At 36.0% G+C, this 19,580-nt stretch overlaps 1 protein-coding gene across 4 annotated transcripts in view; it reads right to left on the bottom strand.

The window, feature by feature from the left end:
- Positions 1-19,580, bottom strand: part of WDR72 (WD repeat domain 72) — a 107,070-nt gene that overhangs the window by 22,384 nt on the left and 65,106 nt on the right. For 2 of the 4 annotated variants that reach the window (XM_039557968.1, XM_039557966.1), the window contains exon 18: positions 18,737-18,848. The exons of 1 other annotated variant lie outside the window; for it this stretch is intronic. In XM_039557968.1, the coding sequence (XP_039413902.1) occupies positions 18,737-18,848 (112 nt within the window). Of the gene's footprint in view, positions 1-14,110; positions 14,190-18,736; positions 18,849-19,580 lie in introns of those variants that run through there. One more of the 4 variants, XM_039557967.1, reaches the window with a different exon arrangement.

The following is a 19,580-nucleotide window of genomic DNA, read 5'->3' as shown; positions in this document are numbered from 1 at the left end:
CCATTCCAGACCTCAGAAACCCCGAGTTTTGACTTCACCCTGGGTGCTGGGTCTGAGTTCCACAATCTATCATCTCATTGCCCAGGTCTGTTACTGCTGCTTGTTTAAATTTGTAGGAATATAACTATATATTTATGTTCTTCATGAATTAGCAGTGTAAGGCCAAATTTCTAAATATAATTTTTGAGATCTGATTTGTAAGGAAAGATAATTGATTAGGTTCTCTTCATCTGCAAATAATTCACCGTAAACACAATCAACTACAGGAACCATAAAAACTAGCTCTTCTGTGTTTTTAAAGTCAGTATTAATACTTCTATGGAAGATGTCTTTTAGCATCTACTACGTCAAAAATGCTATAGAAAAGTTATTGCACTCTATTCAATTCTGTGTTCCTTTGCATAACTAATTTTAACTTATACAACAACTAGTATTTAAGAACTCAGAAAAATTCAAATATTTGCTGGAGATGGAGGAAAAATACTGTCCTATTTCACTGAAGGGGAATCTGAGACACTAGCTTACATGAAGAAGTATTTTCTTTTAAACTTTCTAAAGTTACAAACTTTCAATTTAATTGCATGCCTGCATGTTCTTGAATTGTGAAAAAGGATAAAGAATCATTATTTAATTAAATTTTGTCAAACAATACGTATACGTCTACAGTATTATTTCCCATTTATCTCCTCTTTAAGCTAATCAGCTTTTAAAATTACATTTATATTGTTAATTCTTCTTGCCTATCTTTAAGGTGTCCTCTGTTTAAGCCATAGCTTTTCAGAGTCAGTAAAGAACACAACCTCTCCAAAAGGCCTCCCAATCAATGTACATAATAAATTTGTAATATTTGCAGTGTTATTTACATTCTTCTTATATCTTCACAGTACATTAGCTCTTCTGAGTGCCACTGTACAACTTTTGACTGAAATGTTACCCCTGACATTTATAGATGGAATTTACCTACCCAGTGGTGACTGGCAGACCACTAGGGAGAGAGCATCTGTATCCTTCTGATCCAGGGGCTGCCAGGAGCCATTTAGATCTTTTTAATCAGTGCTGATTAAGGCAAGTCAGACGACTACCCTCAAATTTATCACTGCCTCTAAAGACCTTGTAGCCGCCAGCAGCTTGGGTAGCTCGCGCAAGGGATTGTCTTGGCCACTCGCCTACCCTCTGCACTTGTGAGGACTTTGCAAGGGGAATTACACACTGTCTCTACATAATCTAGCCCAATTTTTCACTGAGTCAAGTGTGTGCCCAGAATACAATTTTGGGACTTCAGCACTGTGTGTAGATACCAATTAAACTCATTGTTAGTGAACCCAGCTTCTAAATCTTAGTGCATTCATTTAGGGAACCAGTAACAGCAACCAGCTCCTGCACTCTCTGCCTGCATGCAATTGAAATAGAATTTGATTATAAATAGATTAAATTACAGAAGTTGCTCAAAAATCTGCCTGTAGCTTTGCCTCATGTACTTAAGACAGCAGTGGTTTCCACTACCAAGAAAGATTATCTTACTGCATCCAGTGCATCAGTAAAGTGTACTCAGTCTTGCTGCTTTGATGTCTGTCCTGCCACTAGATAACTGTGTACTGTAAGTCTGCTAGATTTCCTTAAAAACATTACATTCAATCTATCTTAAAATGGCTTCTCTATTTCATAGCTAAGAGAGTACAAGAAATTTTGGAAGTCAACAGTTGCTCACAGTAGCTTCATACCCATTTTCCCTCAGCAAGACCCTACAAAGCTGTGCACCAGCAGAAGCTTCTGCCTAGGAAAGTAAATCTTCCATTACATGAATCAACTGTACTTATGTTAATTATTTACCAGTGAAACAGTCTGAAGCAGAATAGTGCAATCTGGAATTAGATTCAGGGATTTGAGGTACATCTCTTAACCAACACCTGAAAATGCTTTAATCCGAGAGAGAGGAGGAGATCCTCCCAGTGGGATCACCTGTGAGCAGAAATTCTACTTAAGCTTTTCTCAGCAGGAGAAAACAAATGCAAATGACAGAGTGGATCTCACTATAGGCTTGCAAAGACCTATGTATGGAAAGGAGAAGTCAGAAAAATTTCTGTACCCAAATAGTACTGTAATAACAGGAAGCAATCCTTACAGAAGATCATCTTAGAGAGGTACTACACACTAGAATTGTTAAACAAATCTAGCTGAGTTTTGATGTACCCTCTGCCCCTGCAACATTGTAGTGACAGCTAATGCATGGTGGGCTGCTCTTTTCCACCACTTGTTCTGCTTTTCATGCAACACAACACCACCATCCCATTTCATTTTTTATTTTCTGCACATTTATGCTGTGACTACAACCACCATAGGATCCATTTTACCTCTGTACTCTAAATGAAGAATGTGTAAATTAGTACTGTTCACTAAAAATCAACATGCTTTTCAGAGTGTACAATATTTATTCTTCTTGACCTGGAGTAGAGTATTCCCAAAAGCAATTAACGTGCCTTATGCTCTTTCCTCTCCTCCTCCTAAAATCACTACAAAGGAAACTAGAAATTAGATGTTTATCTTGGTATGTTTTATCTAAATATGGGCCAAAAATCAAAGCCCTAGTTGCCAGTTTTTAGCAAAATTACGCTTGGTAAGAGCCACATTCATATATTCCAGAACAGTTTTTGCTACCTGTGGCTTTTATTTTAAGTAATTACATATGCCACTTTCCCTTGAAAATATTGTTTTATTCTGAATGTGTACTACAGTTTTGCAACTTGCATTAATTAATCAGCTGAGAGTTTTCTAAGTAAAAGTTGTACATTATCACAGTAATAAACATACTGCAAGCATTATCCTTTTTATTTAGAACAGTTTCTCTGCATATAAGCTCCACGATGTCTAACAACCCAATCCATAAAGCTTTTGTTTGTATTCTTGTTTAGGACCTTAATTACTATGACAGATTTTACAAGCTTTTTTGTCAAAAGTCATCATATTTTCTCAATCCTTAAACTGGACTTAATTTCAGTCTTTTCTTTTGGATTTCACTTAGGACCGGCTCACAAATCAGAGGCAAGGAAATTCTAGTCTTCATACACACTTGTCTAAAAAAAGTATTAGAAATGTGCACTTCTTGTTCATACAGATTCCCTTTAATTTTATTCTTTATACTAGGCAGCTCATTCACTGAGTAAAATCTAGTTTTCTAGGAGTCCACTGTATGCAGGGCAGCTTTCAAATGTTACCACTGCCATAGGATAAAGGAAAAAAAAAAAAGATATAATCAGAGAGTCTAGAATAATAATTGCTAAAACACATATTTCTGATGAAAACAATTAGTTACAAGCACTACAAGTTGAAATTCAGTTCAGTGTTAAAGAGACAGTTTAGAAGCCCATGGTACATTTATCACAGCTCCACAGACAAGTTATTGAGCTGTCTGTGAAAAACAGAGCCAAACAGGAAAGCTTTCAGCAGAAAGCAGTGGTTGAGGTCCTTGATTGATAGAGTTAGATGATGCAAAGCTGTCTGATGGCCTTTCTGCAAAATAAAGTGAAGGAACTCAAGGTCTTTCATGACGATCTCTGACCACAGATGAACAGCTACTTTATTACAGCGCAGATTGAGGTTGCACCTTAGTCCATATTCTGCCACTTTTGGATGCACACAGTTAACTTTACCAACAATCCAGTGTGTTTAACGTGTCTGCCATCTTTACATGATTTTAAAAGGGCAACAGATTGCAGCAGTTAAAAGCTTAACCTCCTTTCTTTTAAATGTGGTGATTGAAAAATATAATCAGTTTTCTCACACAATTCTTATGGCAGTGATAGCACTGATTGTTCAGGGAAAAGTGCCTGATTTAAAAGATACAGCAAAATCCCTGCTATGCATAAGAGCCAAAATCTACCTGTGCTGCCTCTCTCAGAAATGAATTAATTTACTTTTTCCAAAATGTAAATCCCACCTTCCTAACGACTTGGGTGTGGTTCCACTCTTCACTGATGTGATGCTACAGATATCATAGAATACATCTTTGCAAAGCCTGAGGATGATTACAGCACATTTACTTTTAGCAGAAATTGAATACTTATCTCCCTGTTTGTGATACTTAACAAAAACTATTTTTTAGGAAAAGATACTACACTACCTGACCAATATGAAGTACTTACAGCCACCTAAACAATCCTGATTCGTGGGGCACAATTCAGGCAAGAGCAGGCGCTTCTCTTCACAGTACAAGTTGAGGATATTTTGCCTGGTGCTCTCACAGCTGCCTGTGATTCACACTGGCTAGGGCTGCACTGCCTTTTCAATTTGGAAGGCCAACTTGGAGCCAAATACTATGACCAGTCACTTCCACACTTCCCACATTGACTGACACTTCTGATTTTAGAACAGCAAAAAATCCCACAAAGAATTTTTCAGAGTGTATGAGATGACTCTGGGCCATATTTCAGTTAAAGTTCCTATTGGCATAATTGGCTAGTGGGGTTGCTAAAGCAACTTGCCAGAAATTGCTCTCATTCACTCTCTTCAACAGTCCTTTGAAGAAAAACGTGTTTTCAGACATTTGAAGTCCTTTTTCCTTAATTATAGGTCTCTCTCTCTCTCATTGACAAGGCCAAAGTAGTGTCCTGCACTAAACAACTATTCTAGTCTAGTGCACGTTACATTTGAAATGCCTTTAATTCCTCCTTGCATTCATTTGTAGACTTCACTCTGAGTTACTTTCTCAGCTCTAGTGCTCCACTGTAAGCATCCTCAGAGCAAAGCAAGTTACAGTAAAGCAGTAAGCATATCTCCCCAGGAAGCATCTCAGTAAGCAACCAAAGTGTCATTGACTGCAAAAACCTCAGTCCTAACATGGACAGGTTCATGTATTCAGACACTGTCTACAAGAATTATTCAGTTTTCTAACGTTTTCTGTTCTGCAGTGATGAGTCTTGCTAATACCAACACATCTACTCCCCATGTCTTTGACACCCTTGGTTTGAAAGTCAGTGTTAATCACTACTCCCCAAACTCTTTCCCTCAGAACAGCTTTTTCTTCCATTACCTTGGTTTAATATTTACTTTGGAGGCTGTTGCCTAAATTGTCTGGTTATGGAATTCAGCATGCCATCTATCAAAGGACTGACAAGAGGAAGCCTGCCCTGAAATTCTGACTTTTGAGTGGCAAGTTTTCAAATGGATTTAGAACTACAATTTTACCACTTATCACTGGCTGCACACTTCAATATGAAAAATGCTTTATTTTGGTATTACACCACAGTTACCTAACTAGGCCAACACAAAAACTGTGAAAACAGTAACTGATGAAGTAAAGAAGTTGAGACCAAATTAAATAACAGCAGAATAGATGCCAGAATTTAGTGTTCAAAATAAATAGTGTCTTACTTCAGGAAAACATGTAGTTCTATGAGGTATTCAACCAAAGTGCATGCAGTACCTATGCTTTCCAATTAAAAAATGCATACACAAAAATATGATCATTAATGACAGCCTATGTGAGTATTTTACAGAGTTTGAATTCACAGAACTGCCTAGCTCCTTTTTCATGATTGAAGTGGCATGCAGGTACTATGACCTATTACTGAGCTTTCAACTCAGTTATTCTACAACTAAAAAGTCATCATTTTTACAGTAACATACACCAGTAGTAGTTTTAAATTATAACATTTTATACACCTCACTTGATATTATTTGGTTGGATCTATTCTGACTGCTGGCACACATGCTGCAAGTCTGGCAGGATTTTTTTATGCAAAATGAGATTTAGAATATAATCTAGGCTTTTCATCCCGTAGCATATAAAAGACTCCTCAGCACAATACCACCTCATAAAAAGGAAGATGCTCTCAATTTCCTGAGTTTAATACTGGTCCAATAGAGCTGAGGAAAGTGGAAACAACACTGAGTGCTGTCAGTAGACACAGGCACTGGGAAATAAAAGATTTCAGTCTTAAACTGATGTCACGTGTTTCTAACCACAAAATTGTAAACAACTTCTAAAGCATTTAATATTATCTCAAAGCAGTATTTCTGATTAACATTAGGAACACTATGTTTTGACAAACTAGAGGCTGAACTATGAAAGGGATTGCTTTATTATACCTTGGTTGCGTAAGTTCAATCTTGAAATAAAAAACCCTTTAAAAACAAAACACCATGTCTGGTTCAAATAAATAAAGGTGTTTTAAAAACATGTATTGACTTTTCCATGTTATTAAGCTTTTTAGATGAATCCAGTTGTTAAATGGTTGTTCTAGTAACTGGCCTGTCATCTGGAAATGTTCTTAGATTGTTTTTTTGACACAATATCCCTGCAGAAAGTTGGGCAGTGTGACACAGAGAGCACAGGTTTGCCTATCACACTGATTACTTGATGTAATAGTAAGCAAGCTTAAGTGAACTGTGTGTCTTCAATCTTTCCAATCACTTAGGGATGGGCACCAGAGGATACCATCCATCATCCATGGCCTGAAACATATGGTGCATCAGCAATCTTAGGCTGACCTAAATGATAGTAAAAGCTGCTATGCTGTTCACAATAAGGAATTGTTGTCCACTGAATTACAGGATTGTGATTAGATTGCTAACATGGCCAACTTGATGTATAAGTGAAGTGTCCAGGAAAGATATTCCCTAGGATCCTCTGAAGATTAATTTATACCCTTGAAGTGTGCACCAATCACAGAGTGAAAAAATATGTCAAGGTATTTTTCTTGTGAACAAAAAAAGCACTGCAGTGGTAACAGCTATTAATTTATTTTTGGCAGTTTTAGCCAACAGAATTCAATAAACAAGGTTCTTAAAGGTTTTTGTTCTGTTGCAAGGTTTTTACTGCTTGATTCCTAAAAGCACTGAGCTCTACAACAGTATCTTTTATAAGAGGGACAGTTCCCCCTCACATTCTATTCTAAAATCTCAGAAAGGATTGTAAGTATTACACAGAGACAGCAAGAAAAGACTGAAAATTCTTAATTTTGTATTATTGTATTAGTATGTAATGGACATATAAATATACTGCAATATTATGGATCTATTTTTAAGATAAAAAACATACACATCTGACCACTGATCCCAAAATTATCAATTTTGTCTCTCCATAAATTAGATTATGCTTGTCATGTTATTCATTCATCAATTTAGGAAAAATGTACCCACATCACAGAGCTAAGGCTTCAACTGCAGTATCAATTTTGGTATGACTCAGGGCAGGGGGCAGCGAGGAAAGGAGGAATTACTATTTCAGAGTCGCTCTATTCCTTAAAGCCTCTTTAGATAGTAGAACACAAATGGTGACAAGCACATTTTAGGAAGCACAGGCAAAGAGTGAAAAAGGACATTATCTTATAATAGCTATAATTTGTATTAGAACATAAGTAAAAACCAGCACACATTTTCTGCTGAGCATCCAAGACCATTCAAAAACCAGCTTACTCCAGGCTGAGGAAAATTACTCCCTTATAAGACATGGAACTTCAAAGAAACTGTTTTGCAAATGTATCTGCTACATGCAATTATCACGGGGAGACTGGAAACAACGTTTCTCTCTGCCCTATCTGCCAGTCTATTCTTTTTTTGTGCCTTGCTTTGCTTTTCCCAGAACACGGGAGGCAGATGTGCTTGCTGTGCTTGTTAGCTCAGATCTTCTGCTGGCGCTTTTACTTTATTTCCAGTGTGCTGGTCACCAGCATAAGTCCTCAACCACACACAAGTCCTATCTTAAAACATTCCTAACCACGCAACTAAACCATTAAATTTCATTACATAAAAGCACAGGTTTAAAGTCATGGACTTTTTTTTTTTCCACTCTTCCCCAATACAGTCTGCTGACAGAAGTGTAATTCATATAGTATACATCACACCTTGACATGGATAACAATGGTCACTACTGAAAGGGGCTCCTATTGAACCTTTCAAGGGGACATACTAATAAAATAGTAATTTTTTTCCTGTGCATTGAGAATGGCCTTGATCTGCTAAAGTTATGAGACACACCTATTAGAATGACCTGCCTAACATACCAAAATGCTACTTTTAACTGAAAACACAAGCTAGAACTAGTGTCTGCTTAACTTCTTTGAAAAAAAAAATTGCCTTTTCAGTCAAGACAAAGATTTATGTTCATTACCACCATTAAACTTGACAGTTTGGTGAGATGCAAAACCCTGACACCACTTCATGTCCAAAAGAAAGAGGAAAAATTTAGCAGTAGAATATATCAGTACATAAAATTGAGCTTGCATATGCTTTAATTATGTCAGCTAGATTTTGCTTCTTTCTTTTTACATTTCTGAGAAAAAAGGAAAAGAAAAAGGAAATCCAAAACCTATGCAGATAAAAGGGTGGTGGAGAGGAAAAGAACACACAGACAAGCTACAAATTATTCTACAGGAAATACTTTCAGGATTCAGGTTCCTACTTCACCCTCTTCACTAGGCTATCTGAGCATCTCCTAGTAGTGCAGCAGGTGATGTGACTAACATCCATCATATGAGAACAATACAGGCACCTGGTCTTTAGGGAACTAGTGATACATATCTTAGGTGTGATATAAGTTGGATTTTTCCAAGAGTAGGGAGAAAAAATGCTTTGGCTGAAACACTTGGAATTTGACAAAAAATTTCCTCAGATATACCACAAAGATTTCTGTGTTCTTTAACGTTGGAATAGTCATCTTTATTAGCAGTGCAACTGAAAAACTAAAACACGATGCTGAAGCAAGATAGGATACTTAGTGGACATAAATTTGGTCCTTAAAATAAAGCATATAGTGAAACATTAAGTATTAACTAGGCATGAGAGAATACTGAACAACTCAAGTTTCAGAATCTGGGAGTCATTGTGCTGATGAGTTCTGTGCACCATGCAAATATGAAATACTATTTCTATTAATGATGCCCATCTGCTTTGAAACAACACTGAGCTTACCTTTATATAACAAAGAGAAATAGATTCTGTAACACATGAGACATGAAATACAAATGGATGCATTAAGCCTTCTGAAGATGTGTACAGGTGCAGAAGCGCATCCAGAGATGGACACATTCTCCACCCTGAAATTTAACAGTTCTGTTGAGATACATTCTAGTGGTGATGGATATATATGTACCTCCAACTGATTCAATATTTTCTTGATAAGCTCAGTAGGCAAGAAAGGCTTCTTTTGAGCTATTTCCATTTTTTGTTTGCTGAGACAGATGCCTTGATCTCATTATCAGAGACAAGCACTGTTCAGTTGTGTTCATCTGCTGCGTGTTAGCTGGGACTCTCTACTTCCATACTAACTGTGACTTGTATAAATAAAGTAGTTTTACCTTTCACCATGTTTTTCACAAAACATGTAATGAAAAATTTCCATCTTACTGAAAACTATTAGCAGCAGCTTGAAGTGTTTTCTCACTTTCTGCAAGGTTTTTTTTTAAACAAACAAATCTATTAAAACACTTGTCTTACTGCCAGATAATTATAGTAATACTGTTAGTTCAATATGAGTGATCTTAATTCTGTAATTTCCTTCCAAATAAGGTAGGAGAGCCCATTATTCTGGAATTCAAGGACAGAAACATTTCAAATATATATAGTTACAGACCAGGTTCAGGAACCAATTCTGTATCTCTTAGAAGTTAAAAAAAACCACAAGATGCAAAATTAGAAGGTACCTTGCTTCATATATCATTAAAAAAAAAAACCCTTCAGTAAATGTTGTTCCACTCACAAGACAGAAAACTAAACAAAGCATGACAACAATTGTTAATTGTACACTGCAGATTATTCTGCCTTTCTAATAGCCCAATACAAGCCATAGGCAACTGCAATCAAAGTTTCTCAGCAAGATTTTATTCCCCATGATAAGGAAAATCCAGAACAGAGCCTAAAGAAAATATTGCCAAACTTGCAAGCCTTTTTCAAGCATGGCAGCAATATAATCACATAACATGGAGAAGAAAACTTCTGCCTGGGGATCATCCCTTTTTATCCATGCTCTTTTGAACCACTCCTTTCGCAGAAAGGCATCCAGCTCTACAATCTTTTTAAGGTAGAACCACTTTAAGTCTTTCCTTACCTTTGTGTACCCATAGTATTGCACATGAACATCAAACAGCAAAGAAATTAATAAAAATAGTATCAGGAGGTGAGAGATTACAAAACACCAGTACAGCACAGAAAAATTCTAGATGGCATCTTATAAACATGAACAAGGTATTCTGATACTGTGTTGTTATCTATGGCTGGTAGCACTGAGCTCAGTTTCAGTGCTAATTATGGACTATACACAGAAGTACTTTTCCCCCCCCCACCTCAGCCTGCTTCTCATAACAGACCCACATAGAAAATCTCCAGCTTTGCAAGAACTATCAGGACAAAAAATTCTAGGTAAGTGTTAGAATTTAAGTACTCTATTTCTGCTATTTTATTCACAAGCTTTTACAGAAGCTGGGTGAGTGAAAAAGGACAAACACAGAAATAGGGAAGCGTCACTAAGGCCTGTGTGTTCCTTAACAAAGTAGATAATACAGAGGACATCTGAGCAGTTAGAGATTGATTATTACCAAGTTAAAATAGCAGAAGGACAAACTTCAAAATGTAACCTAACCAAGGCGAAAACCATCAGGTTTTGTTCTTTTTACCTTTGTGACTAAAATTAAAGCTGATGTTATACTGACACAAATTGATTAAAAAAAAGTATTACACACAAGAAATGAAAACATTACATTGCAACTTATACACTTACTTTCTGTGGTGTGTTTACATGTCTTCCAGTTCTATGGGTTTATTTGACCCATCACTCTGTGTACTCAATTAGTCACAAGAAAATCAGGGCTCCAACTAAACTATAAGGATTACAAATGATATACTATTAGCAAGTCTGAACATTGCGTTCAACTAAGAACAATGATTTAAGCAAGGAGACATTTAGACTGAGGAAACAAGACGTGACAAGGAATGGCTTTGCAGGGAAACTGCCAAACTGAACCAACCAAAACCCAGCAAACAAACAAAAACAAACAAAAAACCAACCAACCAACCAACAACAAAAAAAACCCCAAACAAAACAAAAACCAGTAGAAGACAGAGCAGACTAAGTAAGTAAGAGTATTTGCAGTCCCTTCACTTAATATGTGGAAGCTCTAAGTCAGAACCAGCCTTGAAATCTTTGTAAGATTCATGTTGCACTTTGCCTCACTAAGTGAGCTTCCAAATAAACAGAAGAGACTAAAAATGAACCAGTGAGAACATTACATCTCTGTGTTAACAGCTCCTCCCTCCCCAAAGTGTTTACCTTTAAAGATCTAACTAGAGCATTAGAGATTCTTTGCATTCAGTAAACACTGAAAAAACCACAGAGCAACCAAAATTAACAAAAGTTTATTGTGCATTTGAATTTAGGATCTATGTGATCTTTATGCCTCCTTGACCAGTGAATCCTATCTTTCCTAATGTTTTGTAGAAGTCTGAGATGGCGCCTCTAGAATTTGATTTTCTGTAAAAATACACACCAAATCTGATTTCTGCTACATTAAGGAGTCCTCTGGTAAAATATAGGATGCATGGAATGAAATAAGCTGTAGTTCTAGAATGAGTCTTTAAGCTTACTTCCTTTAGTACTTGACCACTAATATTAAAGACTACTGGATCAAACTACAGTTTTAATTAGATATATAGGGCATGATACAGTGGTATAGGTAAACTGCAAGTTGGATGCTAAAATATAACATTGATTTGTCTTCTTTTACTGGAAATATTTGTAATATGAAACTAGGATACAATACACTCATTTTTAATGCATATTCCGTACAGAGGAAAGCTACTGCTGTCACCAGGTTACCCTCAAAGTCCATTCATCAAATAAATGCTAGATTAATTGGTTTGCTGTTTCTCAGTCTAAAATGAGATTACGGATTAATCTAATTCTCATTAATAGTGATGAAATGTTTATTATACAATTCTTACACTGCTTATTCCTAATGCATACACACAAAAATGGCCTGACACAGAATTTTTTAAAATGACCTTATGTCTAATAGTTTAATGAATTGTTACATATATGAACTTGCCCAAGAGCACAAAATATCAGTTCCATACAAAAAACTTGGTTTTACTGGATGAAATTTTTGCACTAATAAGAAGAACAGACTGGAAAGAGAAAAGAAATTTCATTTTGGAGATAATATTTAACATTCTTATTTCTTGGTAAATAGAGGAAGTCAAAGATGGGAATGTAAAGGAATAAAATGGGCTGGAAGAAATCCAGATGGATGATGGAACATGTAACTCTGGAAGAGGGTTACACTGGAAAAATGTGAGAGATGCCGGATAGGAAGACATCTGGAACCAGAAGTCGAAACAGCTGGAAAGTACAAACTGCAAGAAGATATGATTATAGTGTTTGGTTCAGATGTTGCTCTAACACTAAAGCTTGGGAATACTTTAGGGGGACTACTTAGGAAGAGGGACAGTTTTGATGAATTTCATTTGAAATACTACAAGTTTTAATCACAGGCACTGTGAGGCTCAGAAGGACATTTTAGTTTATCCATTTTGGAGGACCCAGCAATGAAAAGAATTCCTGAAGTGTAAAGATTTCTTCATGTCAGCATTCTCAGTCATATTGACCCAAACCTGTGCTTATCTCATGACAATGGTGACCTTATTGAGATTTCAACTTTTTTGAACAGGACTCTAGTTTGACCTAACCAGATAACAGAAATGCTCTTGAAAAGAATTTACTGTGGGTTCATGCAAATGTAATGTCATGATTAGTAGGTGTCCTGTTGCACTTTTTCCTAAGCAATTTAGTTCCTCCAAAGCAATAAAATCTTGAAACATAGGAGAAAGCACCTTGGGTTTCTTCAAATATCAGCATATTAAAAAAAAAAAGAAAAATTTGTGAGTTTAGCAAAGAGATTATAAAAACCTAACACAAACACCTCACTTGCTTTCCTTCTGGACATCTGTCATAATGAAAGATGTTTATTGGCTTTGATTTTCATATGGACAACTGAATTGTCTTTTCATTTTTGAAGTGATTTGAATGTGGTAAAAAAGGAACATTTTCTCTTATGCTCTTTGAAACCCATGCTGTTAGGGTACATGGATTGATAACTGCTTGTGCATTTAATAGTCTCTTTTCTCAAGTTCTTTTGATCCAAAATAATGCACAGTGTGAAAATTTGCTCATTTCCTCATTCCAGTTAATCTCAATAACCTCTGTCATACCAGAAATGGGATCAAATTATATTCTTCCATTTTTTAAAACCAGCAACCAGTTTCCCGGACATGATTTCCACTGGAAACCTGGCATAGTTTTAGACATGTTCACACTGCCGTGCATCTATTATAATCTTTTTCTTCTCCATATTCCTATTTTTTCTTTTCAACCCTGGTTCCTTTGTGTTGCATTCTCCTCTTCTCTTTAGCCTTTTGTTTATTAGAAATCCTCCCCTGAGTTTATTGTTGCATGCCCCGTTACCCCCTCGCCCCTTGCCAACAATCCCTGATCATACAAGCAGTCAATTCACAAGAGAAGAGGAATTTCCCTAGAGCTGCACTGATAGCTTTCATTTTCTGGTTACGTGCATTTCTAGGACTCCAACATATTTTGCCTGGACACCTTTTTCCAGATTGTGTTTGATTACTGGATTCATGCTGGATATGGAACCCAGCCCCAGCAGGGTAAGCAGTTCAAAGATTGAATATATTACATACATCACCAGCCCAAATCCAAACTTGAAACATAGTAAGGGTGATGTAAGGATACGAGGACAGATGCATGTTTATCAGAATGTAAAGTGTTAGACCAGAAACTGATCCTCAGATTCTGCTGGAATTTCTGGGCATTTAGTATTTCACCAGAACACAAACAATATAAATTATATTAATGTGTTTGTAGTAAAAAAGAGTGCCAATGCATTTACATCCCAAAAAGTTTATTTCCCCACCAGCAACAAAAGTTTTCATCTTGTGTGACCTCTGCTGGTATCAGTGATCCGAATGGGCTAACGCTCCAAGTCAGGATTGTCTCTTGGGTTTTTGTTTGTTTAAATACAGAGCCAGAATGTATCTCTGGACTAATACAAAAAGGCAGTAGGTTGTAACAAGATGACAACGTGAAAGAAAATATCTGAGACAAAACAAACCTTCTCTTTAAAGAGCTGCACTTCCTTGGACAAAACCTTCAGACTTAGCAGGCAGGCAAGGAGTTTCATTTGCTATATAGAAAGACAGACACAGAATTATTTCCTAAGAGCTGACATAAAAAAGTTGTCTGCAACTGGACAGATTTCTGAAACCCTGACAATAGAAGGGTTTAAAGCCCCGTGCTGCAGGTCACTATTCCTCTCTAGTGAACAGGAGCTGTTACAGCCCGCCTTTCACTGATTTACCATTACTGAACGGATTCCTCATTTTAACAAAACATATTGTTATATTCTAGATAAGTCTTTGACAATTCTTTACACTAACCCATGGAATTCAATTGCCACCATTAATTTCACTCTGGTATTTATCAGCAGAAGCTTTTTTCCTGCAAGAACCAATTTATTTAATTGAATAGTTTAAAGGGCTCCAAAACCACATACAAAAGATGAGGTTATAGCTAATAGCTTTCAAATATACTTAAAAGCTTGAATCATTAGCAGTTGCTTAAACTAGGAATTTTTTAGTGCAAGCCAGAATTTATTGCAAACCAGTCTTAGTGTTGCAATTTTTCACATTTAATTTTTTCACAAATATAGGAGGCAGTTAAGGTATTGTTCTGTATTTAGGAATAAAGCCTGTACTTGGCTGTCCTTTCACTTTTCCAGTTTTTCGCATTTCTGGGATATCACATGCACCGTTTCCTCAATTTATTATCTGAGTATTAAGTTCTTAAACACATTTATCCCCACAATTTTCTTAAAAGGTAAATAAATCCAGTTCTTGCCATTTTACAAAAAACGGAGGCACACAATTCCAGAAGAACTGGAATGCTGTTTCAGATAAGAATTTTTTGGCTCCCCATGCATTAGAAGAAATAGGCATCAAAGGATGGGACATGGGAAACTGCTTCAGTGCAGTAGCTATTGGGAGATCACAGTCCTGATCACACACAAAATGCACCTGGGGGTGAGACAATCTCATTCCTAGCTCTTATCCTTGCAAATATTTTGAGATTTCCATGGAAAAGGAAAGAATTTCTGTAGATGGCTCACTGCTGAGTGCCTTGAGGATAAGCAATGAGTCACCACTGAGAAAGATACAGGTTCAAATCTACTACAGGAGGGAATATCCAGTATTTTTGTGTCCCATCAGTGGGCTATGACAACAGTGGTATTACCCCCCCACTTCCTCTGATCAAAGGAGCTCTGCACATGACTGGGTATGGGCTAGGTATGTGTGCCATAAGATCAAACACTACAAATGAAAAATGAATGCCAGCAAAATTCCTCTTAGTTTTATGCTAACTGGATATAAAAGTAGATAAATAAACTTTCAAGACCTGAGAATCACTGCCTCTGGGTCACATGAGAGTGGAAAACAAGACCACACTGACAACCTGTTAAATGGTACTATTAACCTGAGATTATTGCTGTGCAGAAACAGGCAAGAAGGGATAAAGTCCAATATCCTTTTTCAGAATTATGACGAATGTCAGAAAAGTTAGGGAAAACCTAAGCTTCTCTAAAGAACTGAAGAAAATGCTGCAGAAATCAATAGTAAGATTGCTATCAATATGTTTGGAACAGGTCCAAAATTATTATCTCTGACATTAACAAAGAAATTGCAGCAGTTTGCATTTATATTTCCTTTTAGCAACAATGGAAGAATGTACTAGGACAGAACAGAGTTAACCCTTTCTCTGGCTTGCTTTGCATACATAGTTTGTTGGGGTTTCTTTTAAGTCTTTATCTTAGTTTCTGGAAAAATATGGGTTGGGTGACTTGGGTTTTTTCTTTTGGTTTTGTTGTGGTTTTTTTTCTGTTTGTTTGAGGTCTTTTTATTCAAATAAGCAATTCTGTCTGTATGGAACCACAGAAAAATACAGCATTCTAAATTATTCATCAAGCGAAGCTGTTGCCTACATCTGATCACCCCTAACCATAAAGTAAGGATGCAGGAGCTCTAAAGGAGTAAGGAGCTTTCTGACAAAAAAAACCCCAAACCAATTATATAATATACTATAAACTTTAAAGAATCAAATGGAATGCCAAATCCTGAAAGTTTGACTTTTTAAGAAAAAATTCTGTTGACTTCAATGAAAATTTGTTAAGTAAGATTAAACATCTCCAGATCTAATCTATCAATTCCAATTAAAGAAAAATGAAATACAATGCAATCATGATGGGAGCCAAAATTCAGATACTTTTACTTTGGATCAGAGGGTACAAACCCAGTCTTGAATTATGACTTATAACTTGAAACAATATTTAACCTTTACCTTGATATTGCACAAGATGCCAAATACTGCACAACCTATAACTACAGAGTATTTAATAAAATACAGGATGACATACCTATCCGAGGAATTACTAAACACAGACACAATTACTTGTCTTAACAATTACACTGGTTGTGGACCTACTCCTGCATGGGTTTTTAATATTCTGCATATCATTACAAGCCACAAATAGTTATACTCTTTCACATATTAAAAATCACAAAGAGATTTTTTCAATTCTCTACGAACTCATCAAGTTTTGCAATACATACTACAAAACCATACCAGCTATTTACATACTGTGATAAATAATTCAACAAACATGAATGGAAATGAGAACAAAAAGAAATCTAATATAATATTAAATACTCACCATGCAAAACCCTTTTCTAATCATTCTCTATGTTTTCTGCCTCTTTCAGACTACACTAAATTCTCATTATGTAAAAAAAATTCCACTTTTGTTTACAGCATGATTTATGTAGTTCAGATCATGAAGTATGAAAGAAAATCATAGCCAGTACAAATGCTTATACATATTGTTCTCCTTCTAGCAAAGCAATTTTCTAGTTGTTTTTTGAATAACCATCAAATAATCAGGTTAAGAACAAAATGACAGTAAAAATCATCTGTTATTAGACATACAAACAGACAAATCCCTCTTTCACAGAGTGGAAGTAACTTCCCTGCATTCATAACTTTTTTGAGACTTCATTAGAATTAAACATCAATTCACTACTAGAATCATAGAATCATCCCAGCACTTCATACATAACATAAATGGTTTTTAATCTAGTATAGAAGGCTTTAAAATAAACCCAAAGACCTAAACACATCTGGAGTTTGGAGATACCTGCATTTGCAACTTCCAGTTAGTTTCATTCTAGCTGTAAATCTCTGTCAAAACACTACCTTGAAATACACCCTGAAAATTCAGGAAATTGGAAATTAAATCTATACATGAACTTTACAGCTGGGGCTGTTTTAGTAACAATGCATCTTGTGCCAAACCACATAAACAAAATGATTCAAAACAACCTTCAATGTAAGTGAAGTATAAACCCATATATGACAATTATTGAAAGTGTTTTGTATTCCAAAATTATAGAGACACCACTTTGTAGTGTGGCCTGAGGCAAGTATCAGTGATCATTTTTAGTATGCTGGAACAAGGATATTGGTAACAAATTTTCATGACAGACACACACACTCAATGAGATAATAAATTAGTTTCCCAAGTGAAGGCTCACTAATAAGATTGGATCTAAAATTTAGGTCACTTAATTTTAAGACTCAGCTAATGGGCTAAAAAAAAAAAAAAAAGGAGTATAACTTCATAACATAAATTCAGGTTCAATCTTTTTTACCATAAACATTAGCACCATTGTAAAGTTGCAAAGAGTAGGCTTCTTGTAAAATGAAATGATCTAATTGTAAAATGCATTTGATATCTCCTTGCAGGGAGGTTATTTCTAAAAGAAAAATAAAATATTCTGTATTACATTATGAAGTTATAAAATTTAAGCAATTAATTTTTAGTGCTGTGTAAGGTCTGATGTCACTGGAAAGATAAATTTGTAAAACTTCTTTCCAATATGATTTATTGATTCTATTTCAAACACAGTGCTTCTTTTATTTGCAAATACCACAACTATTATACAACCAAAGAAACTTTACCTTTTCTTCTTTAGTATTCAGAGGTGACAAGAGAGTGTGAAAGTCCTTTAACTCCTTGAGAATGATAAGAGAAAACTCATAGCCTGATAAGGTTAGAAATAGGCCATTCGGCCTGTTTCACAAAGAAATAAGATATTGTGAAATATTCCTTGAGTCCTGACCAGCCTGTAAATGGCACTTGCAGCAGCACCACACGTGGGCATTAGGAAAATGCAGTGTGGAGGCTGTATGATAGAGTTAATACTTTCCTTCTCTTTAGCAAATTCCGATTACTAGAAGAAGTTCTGTTAAAATAATATACCAATAAATTTTCCACCTACAAGGCAAAGAAAATTTTCTGAGAGGGATGTTTTACAAGGTCATGTAGTGATAGGACAAGGGGCAATGTATTTAAAGTGAAAGAGGATAGATTTAGCTTAAATATAAGAAAGAAATTCTTTATTGTAAAGGTGGTGAGGCACTGGAACAGGTTGCCTGAAGTTGCGGATGGCCCATCCCTGGGAGTGTTCAACGCCAGGCTGGACAAAGCCTTAAGCACCCTGGTCAAGTGGAAGGAGATTGGAATGAGGTGATTTTTAAGATCCTTTCCAATCCAAACCACTCTATGATTTTTAATGTATTGCAAATCCCTCTCCTCAGCCTTTGGCAGTGTCCAAAACTTACCATTTCCATTCTCTACTATGGCCAATGGCTCTCTGCAAATTGTCGTCTTTCTCAAGGGATTAACAGTCCTTTGAACTTCTGCCAGCAGCACTGCTTGCATTGCCTCAATAATCTGTCATAAATGCAAATTATTACTGGATGATATCAGTATCTCAATTATTTATCTAAGTATTTGACAATTTTAACCAACTAGCACAAAATCTTGAGACTGTCCTGGTGAATGTCATTAGAAAGTCGACACATTAATAAATCTTTCAGACAGTGATAACCATGTGTCTCTACATACACTGAGAACAAAAGGTTAACTAGATAGCAATAAAATGCTGTAAGTTGTCAGTCAGGACTGCTTCCCAATAAACATTCATTTTCTTTAATGCCAAATCTACAATCAGTCACCTACTGCCTCCTTGATTTCAAGGATAAACAATTACTAACAATATATATTAGTAAAGCATAAGGTGATAACAGCTAATATGAAGTATCTTCATTTTTTTTTCCTGATGTGTGAAAAATTGCTTGATAGACTGAATAATGACCTTGTGTTTTGAATTTTTTAGAATTCCTGCCATCTAATCTCTCTGATAAAATTCAAGTATGTTTTATTAGTGGTGATGCTCTTATCCTCTAGCTCAAACATAACACCCCATTTTTTTTTTAACACAAAGAGAAATATCACCTCAATCTCATCTTGTGCAAAAGAACATCTGCTGGAGTCCTGAGCAGCCTGTAAATGGCACTTGCAGTAGCACCACATGTGGGCATTAGGAAAATGCAGTGTGGAGGCTGTATGATAGAGTTAATACTTTCCTTCTCTTTAGCAAAGAAGTCCCAGGAGAACAAAGAA

This window comes from Corvus cornix, chromosome 10 (genome assembly GCF_000738735.6).
Source record: "Corvus cornix cornix isolate S_Up_H32 chromosome 10, ASM73873v5, whole genome shotgun sequence".
Taxonomy (NCBI): domain Eukaryota; kingdom Metazoa; phylum Chordata; class Aves; order Passeriformes; family Corvidae; genus Corvus; species Corvus cornix.
Note: the sequence above shows the minus strand (reverse complement) of the source record. Positions and strands in the feature narration are given on the sequence as shown.